Below are 20,625 nucleotides of genomic sequence, written 5' to 3' on the forward strand. Positions count from 1 at the left end.
AATGGAATTGAATTGTCTCGAATCTGCTGCGTTTTTAAAAGACTTCTATATTTCGTTAATTCAATGATTTGGTAATGTGATTAATTACAGTATCTGTCAAATCAAAATATTTTTCACTCTTATGTAAAATATTTATATCACTGTTACCAAACTTCATCATCATCTTCCGCCCCCACTAAAACGGCAGGCGAATGATGACGACGTTAGCGAACTTCTTCAACCAAAACTCTTCAGGTTTCTGTCGTGACGCGATGTTCTCCATCACGGCGGAGTACAACAGCGGTGCCCTGGCTTGTGTGTGTGACTTCATGGGCTCCACCGAGCTGGAGTGCAACACCTTCGGAGGCCAGTGCCCTTGCAAGCCCAACGTCATCGGCAGGTCCTGTAGTGCCTGCCGCACTGGATACTACGGCTTCCCTAACTGCAGGCCCTGCCATTGTCCTTCAACGGCCATCTGTGATGATAATGGTAAGTTTCTCTTGTTTCAATTTAATTTACTAAGATGTATGATGCGAAAGGAACAGCTATAGAGCCCTGACAGTTCAGGATGCTATCAGAGGTATAATGGCTACGAAACGAGTTCTACGAGTTGAGATTTAGTTTGTCATTTCTAACCAATGATAAAATAGTTTTTATATTACATGAAATCAATGAAAGAAATTAAGCCGGCTGGTATTTTGAGAGCTCTCAAGCTTAAGGAAATTTTCTAGCATTTATATGACGTAAAATGTTTGTTTAGGTATGTGCATCTGCCCAAAGAACGTGGAAGGCGAGAACTGTGACCGCTGCAAGCCTTTCACCTTCAACTTCGACGTGCAGCGTGGTTGTGACGACTGCAACTGCAACCCGCTTGGAGTTGTCGACAACCGACTGCAATGTGAAGCTGACAGCGGAAACTGCGCGTGAGTACATCTTTGAAAAAATAAAATAAGAAACTAACTGAGAAATATTTTCCACTTCTAGAACTGCACATGTTAACTTTTGCCGAAAATGGTTTGATTGATTGTTTCATAAATCCAGCTACACTGCCCTACACAAGTATAAGCCCTTAGCCAAAGACTCGTGATAATATAATAAAAGAAAATGAACACTTTTATTCGATAATATAATCAATAAATAGTGTACAAAGAACAGTTAGTCTATAATAGATTAAGATTTGTTGCGCAACAACATTAAACAAAATTCCACAGACATTTGTTCATTCTTCTTTTCTGACACTGTTGGGAATATATACTTTCCCTGGGTGATATAGAAGTAGTGAATCGCTAGATTGCCAATCTATCTACTATTCTACAGAGAGAGAAAGAGAGAAGATTTTTAGATATCCATTTGCTATTGTATTTTATTGACTGTCTTTTCTTACTTTATTTTATTAGACTTATTTTTGTACTACAATAAAATCACCTTCCTTCAGTTGTCGCGAGAACGTCATAGGCCGTACATGCGACCACTGTGTTCCCGGACACTACGCGTTCCCGGAGTGCGTCCCGTGCACGTGCGACAGAGACGGCACTACCGATGACGTGTGCGACCAAAGCACTGCACAGTGTTACTGCAAGCGATATGTTACTGGACAGGCGAGTTTTATTTCTCCTTTCTTATAATTAAAAACAAAAATGATAGGTTTAATATTTTGTATACGGTTCTTTAAATTATACAGACAGAATTGTGTTCTTGGGGAGTTTGTTCCACCACTTCTTCTTCCCAGCAAAAACACATAGGAAGTGGTGAAGGAAATCGTTTTGGGGGCTGTCTTTTGTAAATTCGACCTTCAAAAAGTGCTGACTTTCAGTCTAGTTGGAATAAATGACTTTTTGTCTTATCTTTTTACCTAAGAACTTCACACATCTCCCGAGCCTTTTTACCAATTATGTTGGGGTCGGCTTCTAGTCTAACCGGATGCGGCTGAGTACAGTAGCCGGCATATAACTTGGCAAGGATTTGAGTCCTTTAATAAGTGTGAGTTTGCACATAGTGCACTAAATGATACAAAAAAGTGATCCCTGTTATAGCTTGTGCATTTATTATATGGTTATTGTCATCAATGTATTGGCAATTATATCTGCTTGAAAAAAATAGGACCTGTTTTCATCTCACGATTCTTACCAAGTTACGTGCCGGGAACTGTACCAGTGTTTGACAAGGAGCGGCTGCCTATCTGACCCCCTCAACCCAGTTACCCGGGCAACCCAATACCCCCTTGGTTAGACTGGTGTCGGACTTACTGGCTTATGACGATTATTTGAAATCTGAACTCTATCCTCGATTATTCAAACAAAGAAGCTGGCATCAAAAGAGAACTTAAATAAAGTGCATTATTAACCTCTCTTATATGTTTAGGCTTGCGACACATGCGTGGAAGAGTATTTCAACCTGCAGTCTTCGAACCCCGAGGGATGCACCAAATGTTACTGCTTCGGAAGAACCACTCGTTGTACCAGCTCCTACTTATATTGGGCTAGCGTGAGTATACCATATTAACATAATATTTATAATTTAACTAGCTTCTACCAGCGGCTTCACCCGCATCTCGTGGGAACCTCTGCACGAACCCGGCTAAAAAGCCTGTAGGCTGAGATGGGCTATCTAACACTGAAATATTTTTTCAAATCGGACCGGTATTTCCTGAGATTAGCGCGTTAAAACAAACAAATAAACTCTTCAGCTTTGTAATATTAGTAGGTATAGATATCAATATAAATGTTCTTTTGATTTATTTCCAATACAACACTCACCACCCTGCTTTAAATATCAAAAATCAAATTACCGTTATTTTAAGGCTACTTTGGCCCATAGATATACAATTATACATATGCCTTTAAGAACTGACACAAACATGGAGGTTTGCTTAGGAACATATAACGACGTGCGATATGTAATTGCAAAAGATTTTTGACTTACTTCAAGTTCTCCCGTTCTACTTTGTTATAGAAACTTCAATCTATGTTAGTATATCACTTCGGTATTGGATTAATAGTAGGTAGGTATACTAACCGGCAAGAAATCTATACTATTATTTAAGTTTGTATGTAGGGGTAATCTTTGGAACCGCTGTTCGTATTTCCAAAAATCTGTCACTGATTGATAGCTACAATGTTCCTGAGTGCCATAGGTTATATGTTATCCCGGTATGGACAGTAGTTTCCACGGTACGCGGGTGAAACCGCGGGAAAACGGCTAGTGCTAAATATCGTGAAAAAAATCCTTATACATCACTACGTCTAATTCCAATGTTCATCACCAGATCAGCGGCATGGGCGACTGGTACCTGGTGAACGTTGAGGCAAACAGGACTCTGAACATCTTCCCTCGCACCCTGCCCCCGGTGATGAGGAACGACTCCACCATCACCGCTGATCTCGTCGGTGATGACAGCGGACAGAAGGTCGTGTACTTCGGAGCCCCGGATTATTATCTTGGTAAGCACTTTATTTTGAACTAGCGACTCGCTCCGGCTTCGCACGGGATAACAGTATTTCCCCACTATTTAATGTATGTTATTTTACATATAAACCTTCCTCTTTAATCACTCTATCTATTTAAAATGCCGCATGAAAATCGGTTGCGTAGTTTTGAAGATTTAAGCGTACAAAGGGACATAGGGATAGAAAAAACGACTTTGTTTTATACTATGTAGTGATTCAATTAATTTAATTATGAAGTAGCTTCCGCCCGCGGCTTCGCCCGTGTAGTGTCTTGGTAAAAATATCATGTTCATTATAGTACCCCCAAGAAAAGTAGTTTTTGCGAGAAAGCGTAGCAAACTATTATGTATTACGAATGATTATGACAGTCTTACGTATGACAGACGTAGTGGCCTAGTGGGTAAAGAGCCAATCTCTCGATCATGAGTTCGACTCCAAGTCAGGCAAGTACCAATGCATTTCGTCTACAGGGTAGTCTGCTCTGCAATCTTATTGTAATCTTAAATCATTTGCAGGCAGGCATTATTGAATCACAGAAAATGATAAAAACGTTAATGTAAAAGAATAAATAGCGCAATGTCTATCGTATGTTGCCTAATTAAAATTAGCACAATCAATCCAAGTTTATTTATGTTATTTTTTATGTTTAGGTAAACGGCTGACATCTTACGGCGGTTACCTCACGTACTCGATATTCTACGAGACCGGTCCCGACGGCGGAGCTATCGCGGCTGCTGACGTCATAATCGGCGGTTCTGATGGGTAAGTACCTGCCATCATCCTTCATCTTCCGAGCCTTTTCCCAACTATGTTGAAGTCGGCTTCCAGTCTGACCGAATGTAGCTGAGTACCAGTGTTTTACAAGGAGCGACTGCCTTATCTGACCTCCTCAACCCAGTTAACTGGGCAACCCAATACCCCTCGGTAAGACGTGTCAGACTAAGTGGTAGGGAACTAGGGGTAAGTGCCTGCCATCAGCTCACTGTCTAGCAAAGCATGGTGGTTGAATTACTTTGCAGCTAGGAGGATTCTATGGAATGTATCCATCTGCAACTACCTTCATTTAATAATGTACTTTCTGATACATCTTCATTATCAGTTTCAATTTCGGAAATAAAAATACAGTTTAGTGCATCACACTTATTACCAAGTAAATCGTTAGATACATTTTATCATTATATCGGGTGTGTCGTTCACAATCACATTAAATTCTATCGCATATACTTTATGATATTCTATGACGAATTGTAAAAAATAACCTAATCCATTCAGTGGTTTAGCCACAGGAGTCATTTTTCGTTTTTATAATTTACAACATCATGTGTAAAGCAGAGATAAAGTTAGGAATATCGAATGTTTTGATCAGTTGACAGCTGTCAGTTTTCAAGGGAGAATTACAGATGTTTGTAATGACTGACTTTTATATGGTGTTCTAATTTTCGCACATTTTTATTCTATTTACTTTGTTTGAAAAATTCATTTTTTTATTTTTACGTATTTTTCTTTTTTCTTTGTGTTAATGGACATATATTAACCAGTATATTAACGCATTTCATTTAATGTGATTATAAACGACACACCCGATATACTTAAAACAATATTCTACTTTCCACAGTTACTTAGTGCACAACAGCGTGGAACAACCACCTTCGAAGGTAGAATGGACACACGCGGTCAGACTGTCCGAGGACGAGTTCAGTAACTCAGACGGCTCACCAGTCTCCAGAGAACAGTTCATGAATACACTCGTCAATGTTACCAGCATTTACATCCGGGCTACTTACTGGGACCAGTCTGTTGAAACTAGGTGAGTGGCAAAGCCAAAAGTCAAACAATTGCGTCTTTCCATATATATTTTGTGTCCCCCTGTTCAAGAAAAAGTAAATCCTTGAAATACATTTTAATAAGAATGAATGAATTTTAAAAACTCCATTTTTTCCCGCAGCCTAATAGCCGTAACTCTGGACATCGGAGTGGAAGGCTACGGGGAGTACATTGACGCTAAACGTGCGTCTTCTGTCGAAGAGTGCCAATGTCCCAAGGCTTACCGCGGCCTCTCGTGCGAGCAGTGTGCTGAGGGTTACTACCGGCTCAGCTCCGGCTTCTGTGTGCCATGCCAGTGCAACGGACATTCCAGAGAGTGCGATGTTAACACTGGAGTCTGTTTGGTGAGTTTATTTATATATTTATTTACTAGCTTTTATCCGCGGCTTCGCCCGCGTGGTGTGTTGATAAAATGTGTTAATCCATGGTATCACCTGTCCACATACCAAACTTCAACCAAATCAGTCCAGCCGCTGATTTGCCCACAAGAGAACTTTGACTGGCACTTTTTTAGCACCACAAATAAAGTCAAATTCCTATCTCTAGTAAACAAAACCACAAATCGATAAAATATTATGAACGGCCGTTAGAGAGGAGCCGCCTTGGCATAGAATCAGTCTGGATATGATTATTTTAGAATGGAATAGATTGATCTTTATACTTTTTCTAGAACTGCAGACCAATTCAATTTGTCTAAATATTTCTTTATATAGGAGTGCACAGACAACACGATGGGTGACCACTGCGAGCAATGTATTCCTGGTTACCATGGCGACGCTCTGCAAGGAACTCCACGGGACTGTCTCATCTGTGCTTGCCCCATGCCCTACGTGTCTAACAAGTAAGTTGACAGCTGGATCAATCCTGATAATGCTTATAATATCTTCCATGAATATGGATATAATTTTAAATTCCACAAATATAAAATCCCTAGAAAGCGATGGGTGGCATTCGCATTTTTATCCCGCCATGACGTACAATTTGTATCAAAAGCTGGAAATTATGTTACTTGCGAAACAAAATCAGACAGAGAATTACGAGAGAATTGTAATTCCTAGATAAAAAAAATGCACAAGGGCAGAAAGAAAATGTTGATGAAGTTTTACATGCCTGAACTTAAAAATTACATTGAAGTTAAAATCGTTAGCTAGTTAAAGCAGTATCTTGTTAAATCGTTATTATTTGTTTTAGCCTGTATTGTCCCACTGCTGGGCAAAGGCCTCCCCAGTTTGTGTCCACACCTCTTCGATCTTTTGAGTCTTCCCACTAATCGTAAAATCTATAATTAATTAATACATATTGCCCTTTCAGCTTCGCCATCGGCTGTGATCTAAGTGACAACGGTTCTCTGATCTCGTGTCAGTGCAAGCCTGGGTACGGGGGTGCGAGGTGCGAGTTCTGTGCCGCTGGTTACTATGGCGAACCTGAAGTTATCGGTAAGTACTACACTATCACTGCATTTAAATATCTAACCCTCGCACTCAGAGAAATTTAATGATTACATAAGCCATTCTTTATTGAAGGATGGCCTATTTTGGGAACTAAATTCTGCCGGCTCGCGGCTCTGCTTTGTGTTGTCTGTTCATGGACGCGCACACCTTCAGTGTACACGTGCGAGCTACGAGCCGGCAAACCGGTTGGATCGCCGGCGAACTGACGGTTTTAAAGTACGCGTACTTAGGGTGACACACGAGCGAAAAAAGTCGTCGAGCCATAAGTTCGCATACTTACTCGCACGTCTATCACCCACTTAAGAATTATTGTGCATGCTGCGGTCTCACCCAAGTGAGGAGGACTACACGTACCTACAATATTCAAATTGTTTGGTTATACCTATGTCATGTTATCTGTACCTACACAAAAATTAAAAACCACGTATTCCTCAGGTGATTACTGCAAGCCTTGCAACTGCTCTGGGAACATTAACATCAATGACCCGGGATCATGCGACAGCCACAATGGCGACTGTCTGAAGTGCGTGAACAACACTGCTGGCCACGCCTGCAACCTCTGCGCTCCTGGCTTCTACGGAGACGCCATCTTCTCCAAGAACTGTACCGGTAAGTGTCATACAGCATCTGTTTTATTACATTATTTATTATTAGCATTCCATATGTTAAACAGGTGGATATTTTATACTTTAGAAACAATATGGACTCGGCTATAGGGCACAGCTTAAAGAAGTTGGAGAGTTTAACAGAAGCTTACCTATTACTAATTGGTGTGAGTATAATTATATACTCACACCATATACACCATATTAATTAGTGTACATGCGAGTATCGGTGTGAGTGTGAGATGATGTTCCATTTGTGTAATGTTGGTGAGGCCTTACCTTCAACCTGCTTAGGAATGGATAGGAAACTATGTATTACAGTTGGCACCTGCAATTCCCCAAAAAATTAACAGTCTACTATGCTAAGACGACAAATTGGGTCAATTTTATAATCATTTGGAACTTAGCTTATTGTTTTGTTGTTGTTAATCTCACTTTTATCTTAGACTTGACCACGTATGTCCAGCACAATTGAAATACGTCTTCCTTTAATTGTGTAATGTTCGCCAACAGCATGTAGCTGCGATGAATTCGGTATGGAACGTTGCGATCCCGCGACCGGCACCTGCGTGTGTCGACCAGGAGTCATCGGCGACCGATGCGACCAGTGTGCTCCTAACCACTGGGGCCTGAACAGCGGCCAGGGTTGTACTCCGTGCGACTGTGACCTCGCCTCCGAGTCATCTCAGTGCGACCTCAGTACCGGCCAGTGCAGGTCAGTACAGACTTACTTTAAGGCATTACCTACAAATAAAATAATAATTTCTTTTTGTTATTAGGGTTCCGTAGCCAAAGGGTAAAATGTTCCGTTCGTCCGTCCGTCTGTCACCAGGCTGAACCATGAACCGTGATAGTTAGAGAGTTGAAATTTTCACAGATGATGTATTTCTGTTGCTGCTATAACAACAAATACTGAAAACCAGAATAACATAAATATTTTGGGGGGCTCCCATACAACAAAAGTTGTTTTTTTACTCATTTTAAATAATGGTTCGGAACCCTTGTTGCTCGAGTCCGACTCGCACTTGACCGGTTTTTTGTTAGTTTAGACGTACACAGAGATTTGTATAGAGGATGTCATAACGCATAATATAAGATAGTAGCAGGCCAAAAAGTGGGTGTTCGGAGGACGAGGAACGATACTGGCTCCGCCCCGACATGCCTTCTATGGAACCCGCCCATTATTTTCAAAATACAATCAAGACCAATCTTTGACAGATTGGTTTTGATTTAACAAACAACCCGACCGGTTCATTAGTTCTAGTAACTGATCACGCCTCCTTGACCTACAGGATAGCGCTTGACTATGGTATCTATCCTTCCTCCAAGGTACTCCAACATTCTAGCTAATGCGACCGGGCGTAACCGATGCGTGTGCTCTTAAAAAAATCTAAATATCTGTCTAGTTAAATACCTACTTGAGTAAACAATTCTATATCTGCATCATCATTATTTCTTCATCATGTTGAATAAACTTGTGCAACACGACGTAAAGAAGGATGTACTTATTTTCAGTGACGGATCGAGGTTTTATATAACCATATAAACTATTTGAAAAACAGTTTAGTTCTTCGATATTTTTACCTCAACCTCAAAAACCTTCCAAAGTTCCAACATACGTGACTTAACAGGTTAATAATAGAGATAATTTGTTTCAGCTGTGCCAAGGGTGTGACTGGCAAACATTGTGAGCAGTGTGCTGCTGGATACTGGAACTACACCAAGGAAGGATGTGATCGTGAGTAAAATTACATTTTAATTATACATTCCATTATTAAATACTCGTACAACCATAGTAGTCTCCTTCTGTCCTAATAGTGATTCTAGCGTTTTCTCTAATTCATACTCTATCTACTACCCTAATTTCCATTGATATGTTTCTTATCAATATAAATAAAAATGAATTGTTGTTCCATGAACGATACGAAGTTCGCGGGATCGGCTAGTTTTAAATAAAATTGAAAACTCTCTAGAAGTGACTATGTATAAATTCCCTTCAGCTTATGGACGTCTTTACGAAACAAGCAGACTCATGACCCTCCTATTTCAGATTGCAACTGTAACACTGGTTACTCACTGGGCTTCACCTGCAACGCGACCGGTCAGTGCGAGTGCTTGCCCGGCGTCGTCGGAGAGAAATGCGATAGATGCCCGGAAAGGTAAGTGCTATGTTGATCTTCAATACTATGTTATCATCATCCTCCGAGCCTTTTCCCAACTATATTCGGGTCGGCTTCCAGTCTAACCGGATTCAGCTGAGTACCAGTGCTCTTCAATAGATACTATGTTATGTAGAAAGGGTACCTAATTGCCTTGTTGGTGCCTAGCTGTCGCAAGCACGGTCGCTGAGCACGAGGTCTCGAGTTCGATTCCCGGGTCGAACCGAAATCGCTTTGTGGATTTTATAAACTTTTAATAAACAGCCCGGAGCTTGAAAGTTGGTGTTTGATACACCCGTGTATCATCGGAGAGTCTTTAAAACCATTTGAAACACACATAAAGCCATTAAAATCAAGATTACGCATAGGTGCCCGGTTTTTTTAATCAAACACACATTTGGTCATTTGCTTGAATATGATATTGTCCTCAGATGGGTGCTAATACCCAATGAAGGATGTCTGGAATGCGACTCATGTACTGATGCCCTTCTCATCACCATCGAGAACATGAGCGAGCGACTCGCTAACGAAACTAAAGACTTTAAGGTATGTATCAAATGTCAACTAGCAATAGATAGAGATTATTGGAAACGGCCGTCAGTTAAGATGAAGGAAAACATCTTGAGGATTCAAAGTGATTTATTTCATACTATCGACCCGCCTCGGCTTCGCACGTAATATCCGTATTTCCCCACAATTTAATGGATGTTATTATGCATATAATGCTTCCTCTTCAATCACTCTATCTATTAAAAAAACCGCATGAAAATCTTTAGCGCAGTTTTGAAGATTTCAGCGTACAAAGGGACACAAGGGCAGAAAAAGCGACTTTGTTTTGTACTATTTAGTTATACTAGCAATTTCCCCGCGGTTTCACTCGCGTCCCGTGGAAACTACTTCCTGTATCGGGATAAAATATAGCCTATGATACTCACAGATAATGTAGCTTTCTAATGGTGAAAGAATTTTTAAAATACCAAGTTTTCGTCTTTATGATATTAGTATAGATAATTATCATACTGTTTAAACATGGTATTGTTCCCAGGACAAAGCGGACTCGTTCTTCACAACGCAGCGTCTGAACTACATCGCGAACCAGACACAGTCGCTGCGGCCGAAGGTGGCTGATCTGAAGAACGTTGACGTTGCTGACGTCACAACCGCCGTCAAGACTTTAGAGAACAGCGCTAAGAACCTGCTACGATCCGTAAGTATCTACAAAACTCGTTTATCTATTTTTAATTTATCTTTAAATAGAAAAAGGTTCGCAATTGGGTACTTGACAACTAGTCAAATTCAATACTTTTAATGAACTGTCAATAACGGTTAGGTACTTACTTTCTGTGCAATTTGCATGAAAATGTAAAATATGACGTCACAGATTTTTCACATCAAGCTTTATTTTTTCCATTAAAACAATGGCATTATTTTAAGATGCTTTGCCAAATGAATATGATAAAGTATTTTATTTTGGACCTAGTCAAATACCCAATTGGTCGAAATCCCTTTTAGAACAATGTGAAGGCAAAAAATTTTAATTAATAATCTGGCCTCCGTCTTTCTGAGAGTTCTAGTCATAGTTTTGAGTAAAAAAATATGACCCTATTTTCTGGAAGTCCTTATTCCTCAGTAGGTAAAGAGAATCGCTGACCATGATAATTATCACCCAATTCATTCCCACAGGCCGAATTCGCAGCGACAGACTCGGACAAACAGATCACTAGGGCAGCCGATTTAGCCGCCGACGCCGACAAGATCTTGGCTTCAGTTCGCGACAGCAGCGAGAAGGCCAAGGCTATCGTCACACATGTCGCTGACTTGGCTACCGGGCTAGAACTGAGCCAGCAGCCTAAAGTTGATAGTGCTCTGGCTGAAGCGAGGCAGATTAAGTCTGATATTGCTGGTAAGTTGGATTTGTATGGTCTTACTGCAAGGTAAATTGACGTCCGTCACGTGATTTAGAAAGCTTTGTATGAAGATGACAGCAGTAAGAAGGCCAAAGCCATCGTCACACATGTCGCCGACTTGGCTACCGGGCTTGAACTGTGCCAGCAGCCTAAAGTTGACAGTGCTCTAGCAGAGGCGCGGCAGATTAAGTCTGATATTGCTGGTAAGTTAGATTTTTATGGTCCTACTGCAAGGTAAACAGACGTCTGTCACGTGATTTAGAAGCTTTGTATAGAGACGACAGCGGCGAGAAGGCCAAGGCTTTCGTCACACATGTCGACTTGGCTACCGGGCTAGAACTGAGTCAGCAACCTAAACTTGACAGTGCCTTGGCCGAAGCGAGGCAGATTAAGTCTGATATCGCTGGTAAGTTTAATCTTTATGGTCTTACTGCAAGGTAAATTGACGTTCGGCACGTGATCTGCGGTCTGTGATCTCAACATGCGCAAGCTGCTTGCACCGTGTAGATGCACCCTTATGACATGACAAACGTCTGTTTAACTTTTTTGTAGTAAGACTAGTTTGTTGATAAGATCTGATGTCTTCTTTGGTTTTCAGGCTCGTTGCATTCTATTTCTGTTGGTAGTTTCATAGATCATCAGTTCACCATACTTTCATGCATTTCTCTACTTAGAGCCTATTTATATCCTGCATTAACTTTAAAGCATTTAAGTTGTATACCACATTATGATACTTAAGTTACATGCTGTATAACCTGTACATAATAAATTATTTTGTCTCCACAGCTAAGGACTTGGCGCCGAAGAAACAGCAAGCCGACATCGCCTTCAGTAATGCTACCAAACAGATCGAGCGCATGAATGTTTTCGTACAACCGGTCAATGAGCAGGCTAAGGTAAACATTTTTATTTATCATATTATCCGGCTTCGCACGGAATAACAGTATTTCCCCACTATTTAATGTATGTATAAACCCTTCTCTTCAATCACTCTAGATATAAAAAAACCGCATCAAAATCGGTTGCACAGTTTTAAAGATTTAATGATAGAACGGGACTTGGGTTATAGGGACAGAAAAAGCGACTTTGTTTTATACTATGTATTGATTATTCTATTCCATGCTGTTTAATATCTACTGAAACTGCAAAATTGTTCGATTTAGGTCGTAAGAATCTGTAAAAATGTTTCATTTCCCATCGTTTCAATTACAGCTTTTAATTCAGAATTTGCATTTTCAATATCATTAGTTATCTTATTTGTTTTTGTTTTAGAAATTCCACCTTCTGGTGAACGACACCCGTGATCTCAAGACTAAGCTGGATGAGATGCTGCAGTACACAGACTTAGCTCAGCACACCGCCACCACTGCTGAAAACCTTAACGCTAAGAACAGGTATAACTAACAATATGAGAAAAGATAAATTATATATTATAAATAAATATAAGAAGGTTAGCAGCAATGGTGTTTAACCTAACTTCATCACCATCAGCCTTTCTGTCATCCCAGGCCTCCTCTCACTCAGAAAAAGATTGAGAGAGTTAATCACCACGCTTGCTCAGTGCAAGTTAGTGATTACAAAATTTACAGTCCAGATTTCCTCGAGATGTTTTCCTTCACTTGATGTACATCGTCGCTGGTGTGTAGAATATACTTAGAAAGTACTTGAGAAACTAACCTGGAATAGAACCCACATTCTTATTTGATAGGTTAGTGCTTTACCCACTAGTCTACCACGACTGTGAACTTTACTAGCGAATATTTAACCTCACCAATATTCAATCCTCCTAGGCAATCCAAATTCGGCAACAAGGTAGCTTCCGTAACAAAGCTGAACGCAGCAGCTATGCAGGATCTCATCGACGCTGGCTATGACATCGGCAATGGAACATTCTACAATCTTGTAGCCGCCACAGTCGTAGACAACTCTACCAAAGCTCTGGACAGCATCAGAACAGCCAACCAGGACATGATAGACCGTTTGGAAGACCTTGAGGTTAAGCTGCCGGACCTGAGGAATCTGACTGAAGTGGCTAACCACCATACTTATATGTTGAGGAATAGGGTAAGTTGCGTGATCATATTTGGGTGACGATAAGTCTTTTGGATTTTGACTGAAGAAAAGGAAAAAATATTTCGGATCGTGTATTGATTATGTTGAGCTAAACATAAAACAGATTATCATATAGAAATACCAGCATTCAGGAGGTTTTTAAAATATTCACGAAAATTGTTAAAGATTCGCCAAGACAATTAGCCCTTCAAAAAACCTAAATATTAAAAAAAAGCCAACAATACAGTAAAAAAATAATTGCAATCCCTTTAATGAATTACAGGCGGATAATTTAAGAGCTCTAGCTGAGAGAGAGAACAACAATTCTCGTACTCAACACGCTTACACCGCAGCGTCAGCTTACTCGTCCATAGTTCAAGAGATTGGAGACGCGAAGAAGGCTGCCGATGACGCCGACGAGGGTGTCAGGAACATCACTGAACTGGTAAGTCTATTCAGATGATAGGTTCTGGCCTAAAAACTCCAGCTTTACGAACATATTGACAGCTAGCTTCCACCTGCGGCTTTGCCTGCGTGGTGTGTTGATAAAAAGTAGCCTATGTGTTATTCAGGGTATCAATTATTTATATACCAAATTTCAACCAAATAGGTCTAGCCGTTTTTGCGTAAAAGAATATTTCTCACATTCTCACAAACTTTCACGATTATAATATTAGTAATCAGTAATATTAGTAGGATTTGTAGGAATATTAGTAGGATTACCTAAAAAAACTGAGCTCTTCTTTCCTAAAACCAGTTGTATTTCTAGTTAGGTACGCTTAATTGATCAATAAGTGCCGCCCTAACCGGAGTGAGGATGCATTTTAATATCCAGATTGTTCATTATCGTTAAACAAATATATCACCACATGTCAATTAACAATTATTTTTTTGTACAGACAAACACACTGAACGACCGAGTAGTCCCAGCACGTGACAGATCCAGGAATCTTCTAGAAGCTGCCACAAAGGCCCAGAACATAGTAGAACAGGCTCTCAGTCCTAATTTAACAAAGGCCGAAGAAAAACTAGCGCATGCTAAGAAAACGATGGGATCTGCGGATGACGATAATAATGCTATTCAATTGTAAGTAATTTTAGTTGTAGCATTTTTCTGTCGATTTTTGGTTCAAGGTTCTTAGTACAGACTCCAGTGAGTCAACCTATCCATCTCCCGAGCCTTTTTTCGCCATCTTTGTTGGGGTCGGCTTCCAGGCCTACCGTAGGCAGCTGAGAATCCGATTCTGTAATTTTTTTCCAATTCAATGCAAATTCAAACTCATTTTTTCAAACTTGGCTGTAAAACAGCGTCAAAATAAAAGACAGCCACCAAAGCGCCCGTCCTTCACATTTGCCTTCCATTTGGCAGATTAAGCTGGGTTGATCTTCTGTCGTCTGCACAATCATCATGCCGAGCCTTTTCTCTTCACGTCACAATATTACCATATTATTGTTCCCATAGCTCCCTCCGAACACCGCCACCGTTCTCCCTGGACAGCGAGGTGGATGCAGCTGACAGAGTGAACAGCACGGTGCAGTCGACCCTGGACGTGATGTCTCAGGTCGGCACTGACCTGGCTGCCAGCAAGGAGTGGGCGCAGACCCTGCCCAAGCTGGCTGATGAGGCACAGAAGATGACTGACACCGTCGATAGCCTCGGTAAGCAGATTAATTACGAAGTTAAAACATATTCATGATCAATTCCACCGGTTACTGATAAAAGCTCTGATAGCCTATCAAGAACTTATCTTCCAAATAAACTATAACATAATGATAGCATTATCTGGAAAAAAATATGAGCCTGTTTTATCTTGCAGATAGCATTAACTAAGAACTAACTTGATTAGGTACTTAACTTACAGATAGCATTGACTATCATGGGATCGGCTTTCCTACTCTTACGACACACTAATCCTACAAGTAATGGTCTTCTCCTTTGGGATCTGTAATTGGGAAATTAGCTTTCCAACGGTGAAAGAACTTTCAAAATCGGTCTAGTAGTTTTTGAGATTGTCCATCATAAACAAAAATACCAAGTTTTCCCCTCTAATACATTAGTACAGATCATGTAACTAATGGAATACTTTTCACCACAGTGAAGGACATTGACAAGCTGAACCCGACAATCACTCAAACCTACCACACGGTGAAGGCCAGACAGGATGACCTGGAGAACCGACGTCAGGAGGCCGATGAGAAACTGCTCAAACTCAAAGAGCTCATCGAACAGGTGAACTGGACTATTTAATTCTTCTTGAACCTAGACTTCACAATTGATTTCTGACACTTACGCGAATATTAGACATTTAAATAAAACGACTTTTACGGAATTCTATCGCTGTTATGTTACCTTAATATTATTTAATTCCGACGTTTTGGATCCTTTAGTTCGAGCATCCATGTCAGCCTGTGACCATGGATGCTGTCAAGGATCCAAAACGTGGAGATTAAATAATATTCATATAACCGCGATAAAATTCGTAAAAGTAGTTTTATTTAACTGAAAGAATTATTCACATCGGACCAGTAGTTACTAAGATTAGCGCGTTCAAATTTCAGCTATATATTATTTATATTTTTCTTTAAATGTCTATGTAAATCCCCAGGCCCGTACAGTAGCAAACCGTATCCAAGTTGGCGTAACCTTCGACCGGCTGACGACTCTGCAGCCACGCTTACCGGACTCTGTGGATGAGATGTCCACCTCCACGCACGTCTCCGTCTACTTCAAGACCAAGGAGAAGAACGGCCTCATCCTCTACCTCGGCAATCCTAAGGACACCATGCTCAGAAGGACCAGATCGGTAAGTAGCTATGTCCTTGAAAAATATCAATTCACTAGCTTCCGCTTGCGGCTTCGCCCGCGTGATGGGTTGATAAAAAGTAACCTATGTGTTAATCTGGGGTATCACCTATCTACATAGCAAGTTTCAACCATATCGGTCCAGCCGTTTTTGCGTGAAAGAATAACAAACATACATACATACATTCTCACAAACTTTCACATTTATAATATTAGTAGGATGGTAGGAAGCAGGATTTGCTCCCCACGGTTTCGCCCCCGTGAAAATACTTAAAAAGCACATACAAACTTAGAAAAGTTGCATTGGTACTTGCCTGACCTGAAATCAAACCCGCGCCCTCATACTTGAGAGCTTGGTTCTTTAACCAATAGGCCACCACGTCTAAAATATGAAGTGACTGGATTTTAACATAAATTATTGAAAAGTAGTCACAATCATTAAAGCACAAGCAATTAACATAATTCTATTCCCCAGGATGACTTCATGGTGATTGGCGTGGAGAACGGCTACCCGTACCTGAAGATGGACATCGGAGACAGTGCGGAGTCAGGTCGCGAGCCTGCCAGGATCGGCAGCGACAAGTTTGTGGCCGACAACCGCTGGTACCAGGTCATCGTCGACAGGTAAGACGGGGTTTTTGTTGGCATATACAAAAAAAACTAACTAAAATAGTACCCTTATCATTCCGTTTTGAACATATTTTTGTCACATTATTTTCCAAAAGATTTTGAGTAAAAAAACAATATTATAATTATAATTATCATTGTCGTGTGAAACTGATTAGATCTTCAATCTCAAATACTACCTGCAATAACTATGTAATTATTACCTAACAATACCCGTCGCTTAATTAAAAGTTGTGATTTTCCTTCAATACTATATTCTCAACAAGCGATCCGCCTCGGCTTCGCACGGGTGCAAATGCATATAAACCATCCTCTTCAATTACTCTATCTTTAAAAAAAACCGCATCAAAATCCGTTGCGTAGTCTTAAAGATTCAAGCATACATAGGGATACAGGAACAGAAAAAGTGACTTTGTTTTATACTATGTCATGAATAACTATCAACTTCAACGGCAACAGGGTCGGACGCAACGTGAAGCTATCCATTCGGGAGAACTTAGACAACGGCTCAGCCGACTACGTGCACTCCAAGGAGGCTGTGCTACCAGGACAGCATACCATCTTCAACCTCGACCGGCAGAAGTCCAAGCTGTATGTAGGAGGAGCCCCGTCAGATGCCAAGCTGCAGTCAGTCAGCTTCCCCGCGTTCGAAGGACAGATTGAAGAGCTCATGATTGGAGACACGCCTGTTGGACTCTGGAACTTCGCTAGTGCTGAGAACTTGAAGGGAGCTCGACAGAGGTAAGATATACTATTACAAGGGAATTTTGTATATGTTTAGTTGCATCCTGTCATATTAACAAAAACTACAAAAGTTAGTCATAAGGCCAATTTTTTATCCTTATAGCGTGGACTAACTATACAGGACACAGAATATACTGACCTCCCCCAAGCGCTATTCGCAGAGACTTTCCAAACTCCTTCTAATACCTACAAATAAAACCTACTAGTCAATATTTGTAAATTTCAACATATTATTATGTTCTAAGCACAATATTGCTTGGTACAAATAAAGACATAATATTTTCCCAACAGAGACAAGTTGATATCGAACCCGACGGGTCCTCAAGAGTACCGGTTCAACGGCCGCGCCCACGTCACGATGCCGGGTCGCCGATACCTCACGCCGCAGAAGAATCAAGTCCTTCTGTTCTTCAGGACGTATGCACCTGATGGACTCATCTACCTCGTCGGAGAAGGAGCCTCCTTCTTCTCTATCCAGATGCAGAATGGCAAAGTCTTCTTGCAGGTATGGGCTATACCTACATAATATATGTAGTACTACTGATACTTACTTCTTCTTATCACGTTTTTGCACCTTATCAGGACTTCCTTCCAATACCCCCTGTATTAACCTTCCCCTTAACACCAGTTGTCCCCAACTTAAATCTGTTAGCTTTGCATTTTTATTTCTAGATTAGGTATGCATAACTTTAAACCTTATTTATAGAGCTAAGTTTTTGTTACAATATTTTAATTCTAATGAATTTCTCTTACTTTAAATAAGATTGTACCTATTATCTACTAGGCGCCAGCACAAGCTCAAGCGAGCTCCTTGTTCACAATTTTTACTATTATTATTTACTTCACAACATTTTTGAGAAGCCAACCATCTACTTTTACTTTTTCATAAACGATTTATTTATTATTTATTTACTTATCACACACTATTTCCAACAGGTCTCACTCGGCAACACAGATGACCTTCTCATAATAGGAACCGCAAACTCCTACAATGATGGCAAATGGCACAGACTGGATGCTGCTCGAAACCTCAACAAGTGCTCTCTGAAGGTAGACCGAGAGACTCTGAAGGGCGAATCAACAGCCAGAGAAGATTCCATCATGGCTCTAGATACTATGAACTTCGGTGGTAATAATAAGGGCATAGTGGAAGTGACGAGGACTGGATTCGATGGATGTATAAGACAGATCGTGATGGATGGCCAAAATATCGATTTGACCGTCAATATGGAGTCTATTGGAGTTGCTTATGGTTGTCAGGTGAGCTTTTGTGAATTTATTTCGTTCTTGTTCTAATATAAACCGTTCCGCGGAAATATGTCTCTTCACGTCTGTACCAATTATTCTATCTATATAACTGTTGATTTTTGTTTAACTAGTGAAAAGAAATTATTAGAGATAATTTCCATTGACCCATACAAGTAATAACAAATACCTCTCTCCAGTAACCGAAACAATAGATAGACAGAATATAGGGAACATTATGATCATTTCTCTCCCCACCTTTCTTTGTATTGAGATTGACCCCAAATTCAACGTTCTAGTGATAGGCTCAAAATCAAAAATCATTTATTCAAACTTGGCTGCAAAACAGCACTTTTCAAACATCAAAAAATTACAAAAGACGATTCACCACTTCCTGTGTTCTGCTGGGAAGAAGAAGTGGCGAAACAAACACCCCAGTGACACATATTGGCTCTTTCGTAACCCAGTTTATTTAACAATATATTGTACACATTCCAGTTCGCATCGCTAGTATCACTATCAGGCAAGGACAGCTACCTTCGCTACGTGGACGTGACGGCGCAGAGCCTGCAGCTCACGCTCAAGTTCAAGACGTCGGCGCCCGACGGCTTGCTGTTCGTGTACGTCAGCCGGACGCAGACCGCAGCTATGCCTGACAGCATCTCCCTGTCACTTATCAACGGTGAGACACTTGATATGCCAATTCATTTTTTGAAATGACATGCCGATTTTCCTAGACTGGTACACAGCTACATCAGGTTAGACTGGAAGCCGATCCCAACATAGTTGGGAAAAGACTCGGAAGATGATGATGCCAGTTCTCCTAGTAATTTTTTTGCAATTGGTTTTATGATTAAAGCTAAGTGCATGAAAGAAGTTCAACCGACAAGAGGTAGGCTCTTCAATTAAAGAAGAAGAAGAAGACCACATATTTAAGTCAACATTTTTTCAACTGCCCATAAATGATTGACTACAGACTATGCTAATATTTAGGGCCGAAATGGAATCTTTTTCTAGTCACTGGTAGAATAAGTCACCGAAAGTTCAGGAATATTATAAGAATGCGATTACGACTTATTCTACGCCTTTCGAGTGCCAATTCCTGAACTTCCTATTAAGTAATTATTTTCCTGTGGTGATAAAATTTGGTCGTTACGGCAGGTACACTGGTGCTGATGAGTCAGCGCGAGGAGCTGAACACGGGACTGAACACGTACAACGACTCGCAGTGGCACGTGGTCACCGTCACGCACAACAACAACGCCCTGCGGCTCGTCGTCGATGACTTCGACTACTTCAGGTAATGCTCCATCTTCTAACTCAGCCTTATCACCCCACTACATCCCTACTAATATTATAAATGCGAAAGTAACTCTGTCTGTCTGTCTATCTATTACGCTTTCAGTCTAAACCACTCAACTGATATTAATAAAATTTGGTACAGAGATAGAGTTGACCTTGAGAAAGAACATAGGATAGTTTTTATCCCGGACTTTTGAACAGTTCTCTTAGAAACGTGTTTCCCTGCAGTCGCAGTCGTTTTACGTGGGCGAAGCCGCGGGCGGAAACTAGTATGAAATAAATCATTTTTAAATCTACGACTCCTCAGGATATTTTCCTTCATCACTTCAGATAATACTCCATCTTCTAACTCAGCCTTATCGCCCCACACTACATATGAAATAAATCACTTTGAAATCTAATATGACTCCTCAGGATGTCTCCCTTCATCTTAACTGACGGCTGTTCTCTATATTCCGTCTAACAATATCATTTGCATCAT

The 20,625-nt window shown here is 40.6% G+C and overlaps 1 protein-coding gene across 1 annotated transcript in view; it reads left to right on the forward strand.

The window, feature by feature from the left end:
* Positions 1-20,625, forward strand: part of LOC124645425 (laminin subunit alpha) — a 52,996-nt gene that overhangs the window by 24,432 nt on the left and 7,939 nt on the right. The window contains exons 25-55 of the mRNA XM_047185229.1: positions 235-468; positions 740-902; positions 1,415-1,577; positions 2,341-2,463; positions 3,245-3,419; positions 4,076-4,187; positions 5,041-5,232; positions 5,371-5,593; positions 5,963-6,090; positions 6,561-6,685; positions 7,136-7,309; positions 7,819-8,020; positions 8,964-9,043; positions 9,356-9,464; positions 9,896-10,010; positions 10,510-10,671; positions 11,148-11,367; positions 12,158-12,267; positions 12,644-12,765; positions 13,162-13,435; positions 13,707-13,868; positions 14,323-14,510; positions 14,886-15,082; positions 15,520-15,653; positions 16,030-16,227; positions 16,702-16,850; positions 17,313-17,594; positions 17,889-18,102; positions 18,534-18,857; positions 19,341-19,524; positions 20,004-20,142. Coding sequence (XP_047041185.1) covers positions 235-468; positions 740-902; positions 1,415-1,577; positions 2,341-2,463; positions 3,245-3,419; positions 4,076-4,187; positions 5,041-5,232; positions 5,371-5,593; positions 5,963-6,090; positions 6,561-6,685; positions 7,136-7,309; positions 7,819-8,020; positions 8,964-9,043; positions 9,356-9,464; positions 9,896-10,010; positions 10,510-10,671; positions 11,148-11,367; positions 12,158-12,267; positions 12,644-12,765; positions 13,162-13,435; positions 13,707-13,868; positions 14,323-14,510; positions 14,886-15,082; positions 15,520-15,653; positions 16,030-16,227; positions 16,702-16,850; positions 17,313-17,594; positions 17,889-18,102; positions 18,534-18,857; positions 19,341-19,524; positions 20,004-20,142 — 5,377 coding nt within the window. The remainder of the gene's footprint in view (positions 1-234; positions 469-739; positions 903-1,414; positions 1,578-2,340; positions 2,464-3,244; positions 3,420-4,075; positions 4,188-5,040; positions 5,233-5,370; positions 5,594-5,962; positions 6,091-6,560; positions 6,686-7,135; positions 7,310-7,818; positions 8,021-8,963; positions 9,044-9,355; positions 9,465-9,895; positions 10,011-10,509; positions 10,672-11,147; positions 11,368-12,157; positions 12,268-12,643; positions 12,766-13,161; positions 13,436-13,706; positions 13,869-14,322; positions 14,511-14,885; positions 15,083-15,519; positions 15,654-16,029; positions 16,228-16,701; positions 16,851-17,312; positions 17,595-17,888; positions 18,103-18,533; positions 18,858-19,340; positions 19,525-20,003; positions 20,143-20,625) is intronic.

Source organism: Helicoverpa zea, chromosome 31 (assembly GCF_022581195.2).
Source record: "Helicoverpa zea isolate HzStark_Cry1AcR chromosome 31, ilHelZeax1.1, whole genome shotgun sequence".
Lineage (NCBI taxonomy): Eukaryota > Metazoa > Arthropoda > Insecta > Lepidoptera > Noctuidae > Helicoverpa > Helicoverpa zea.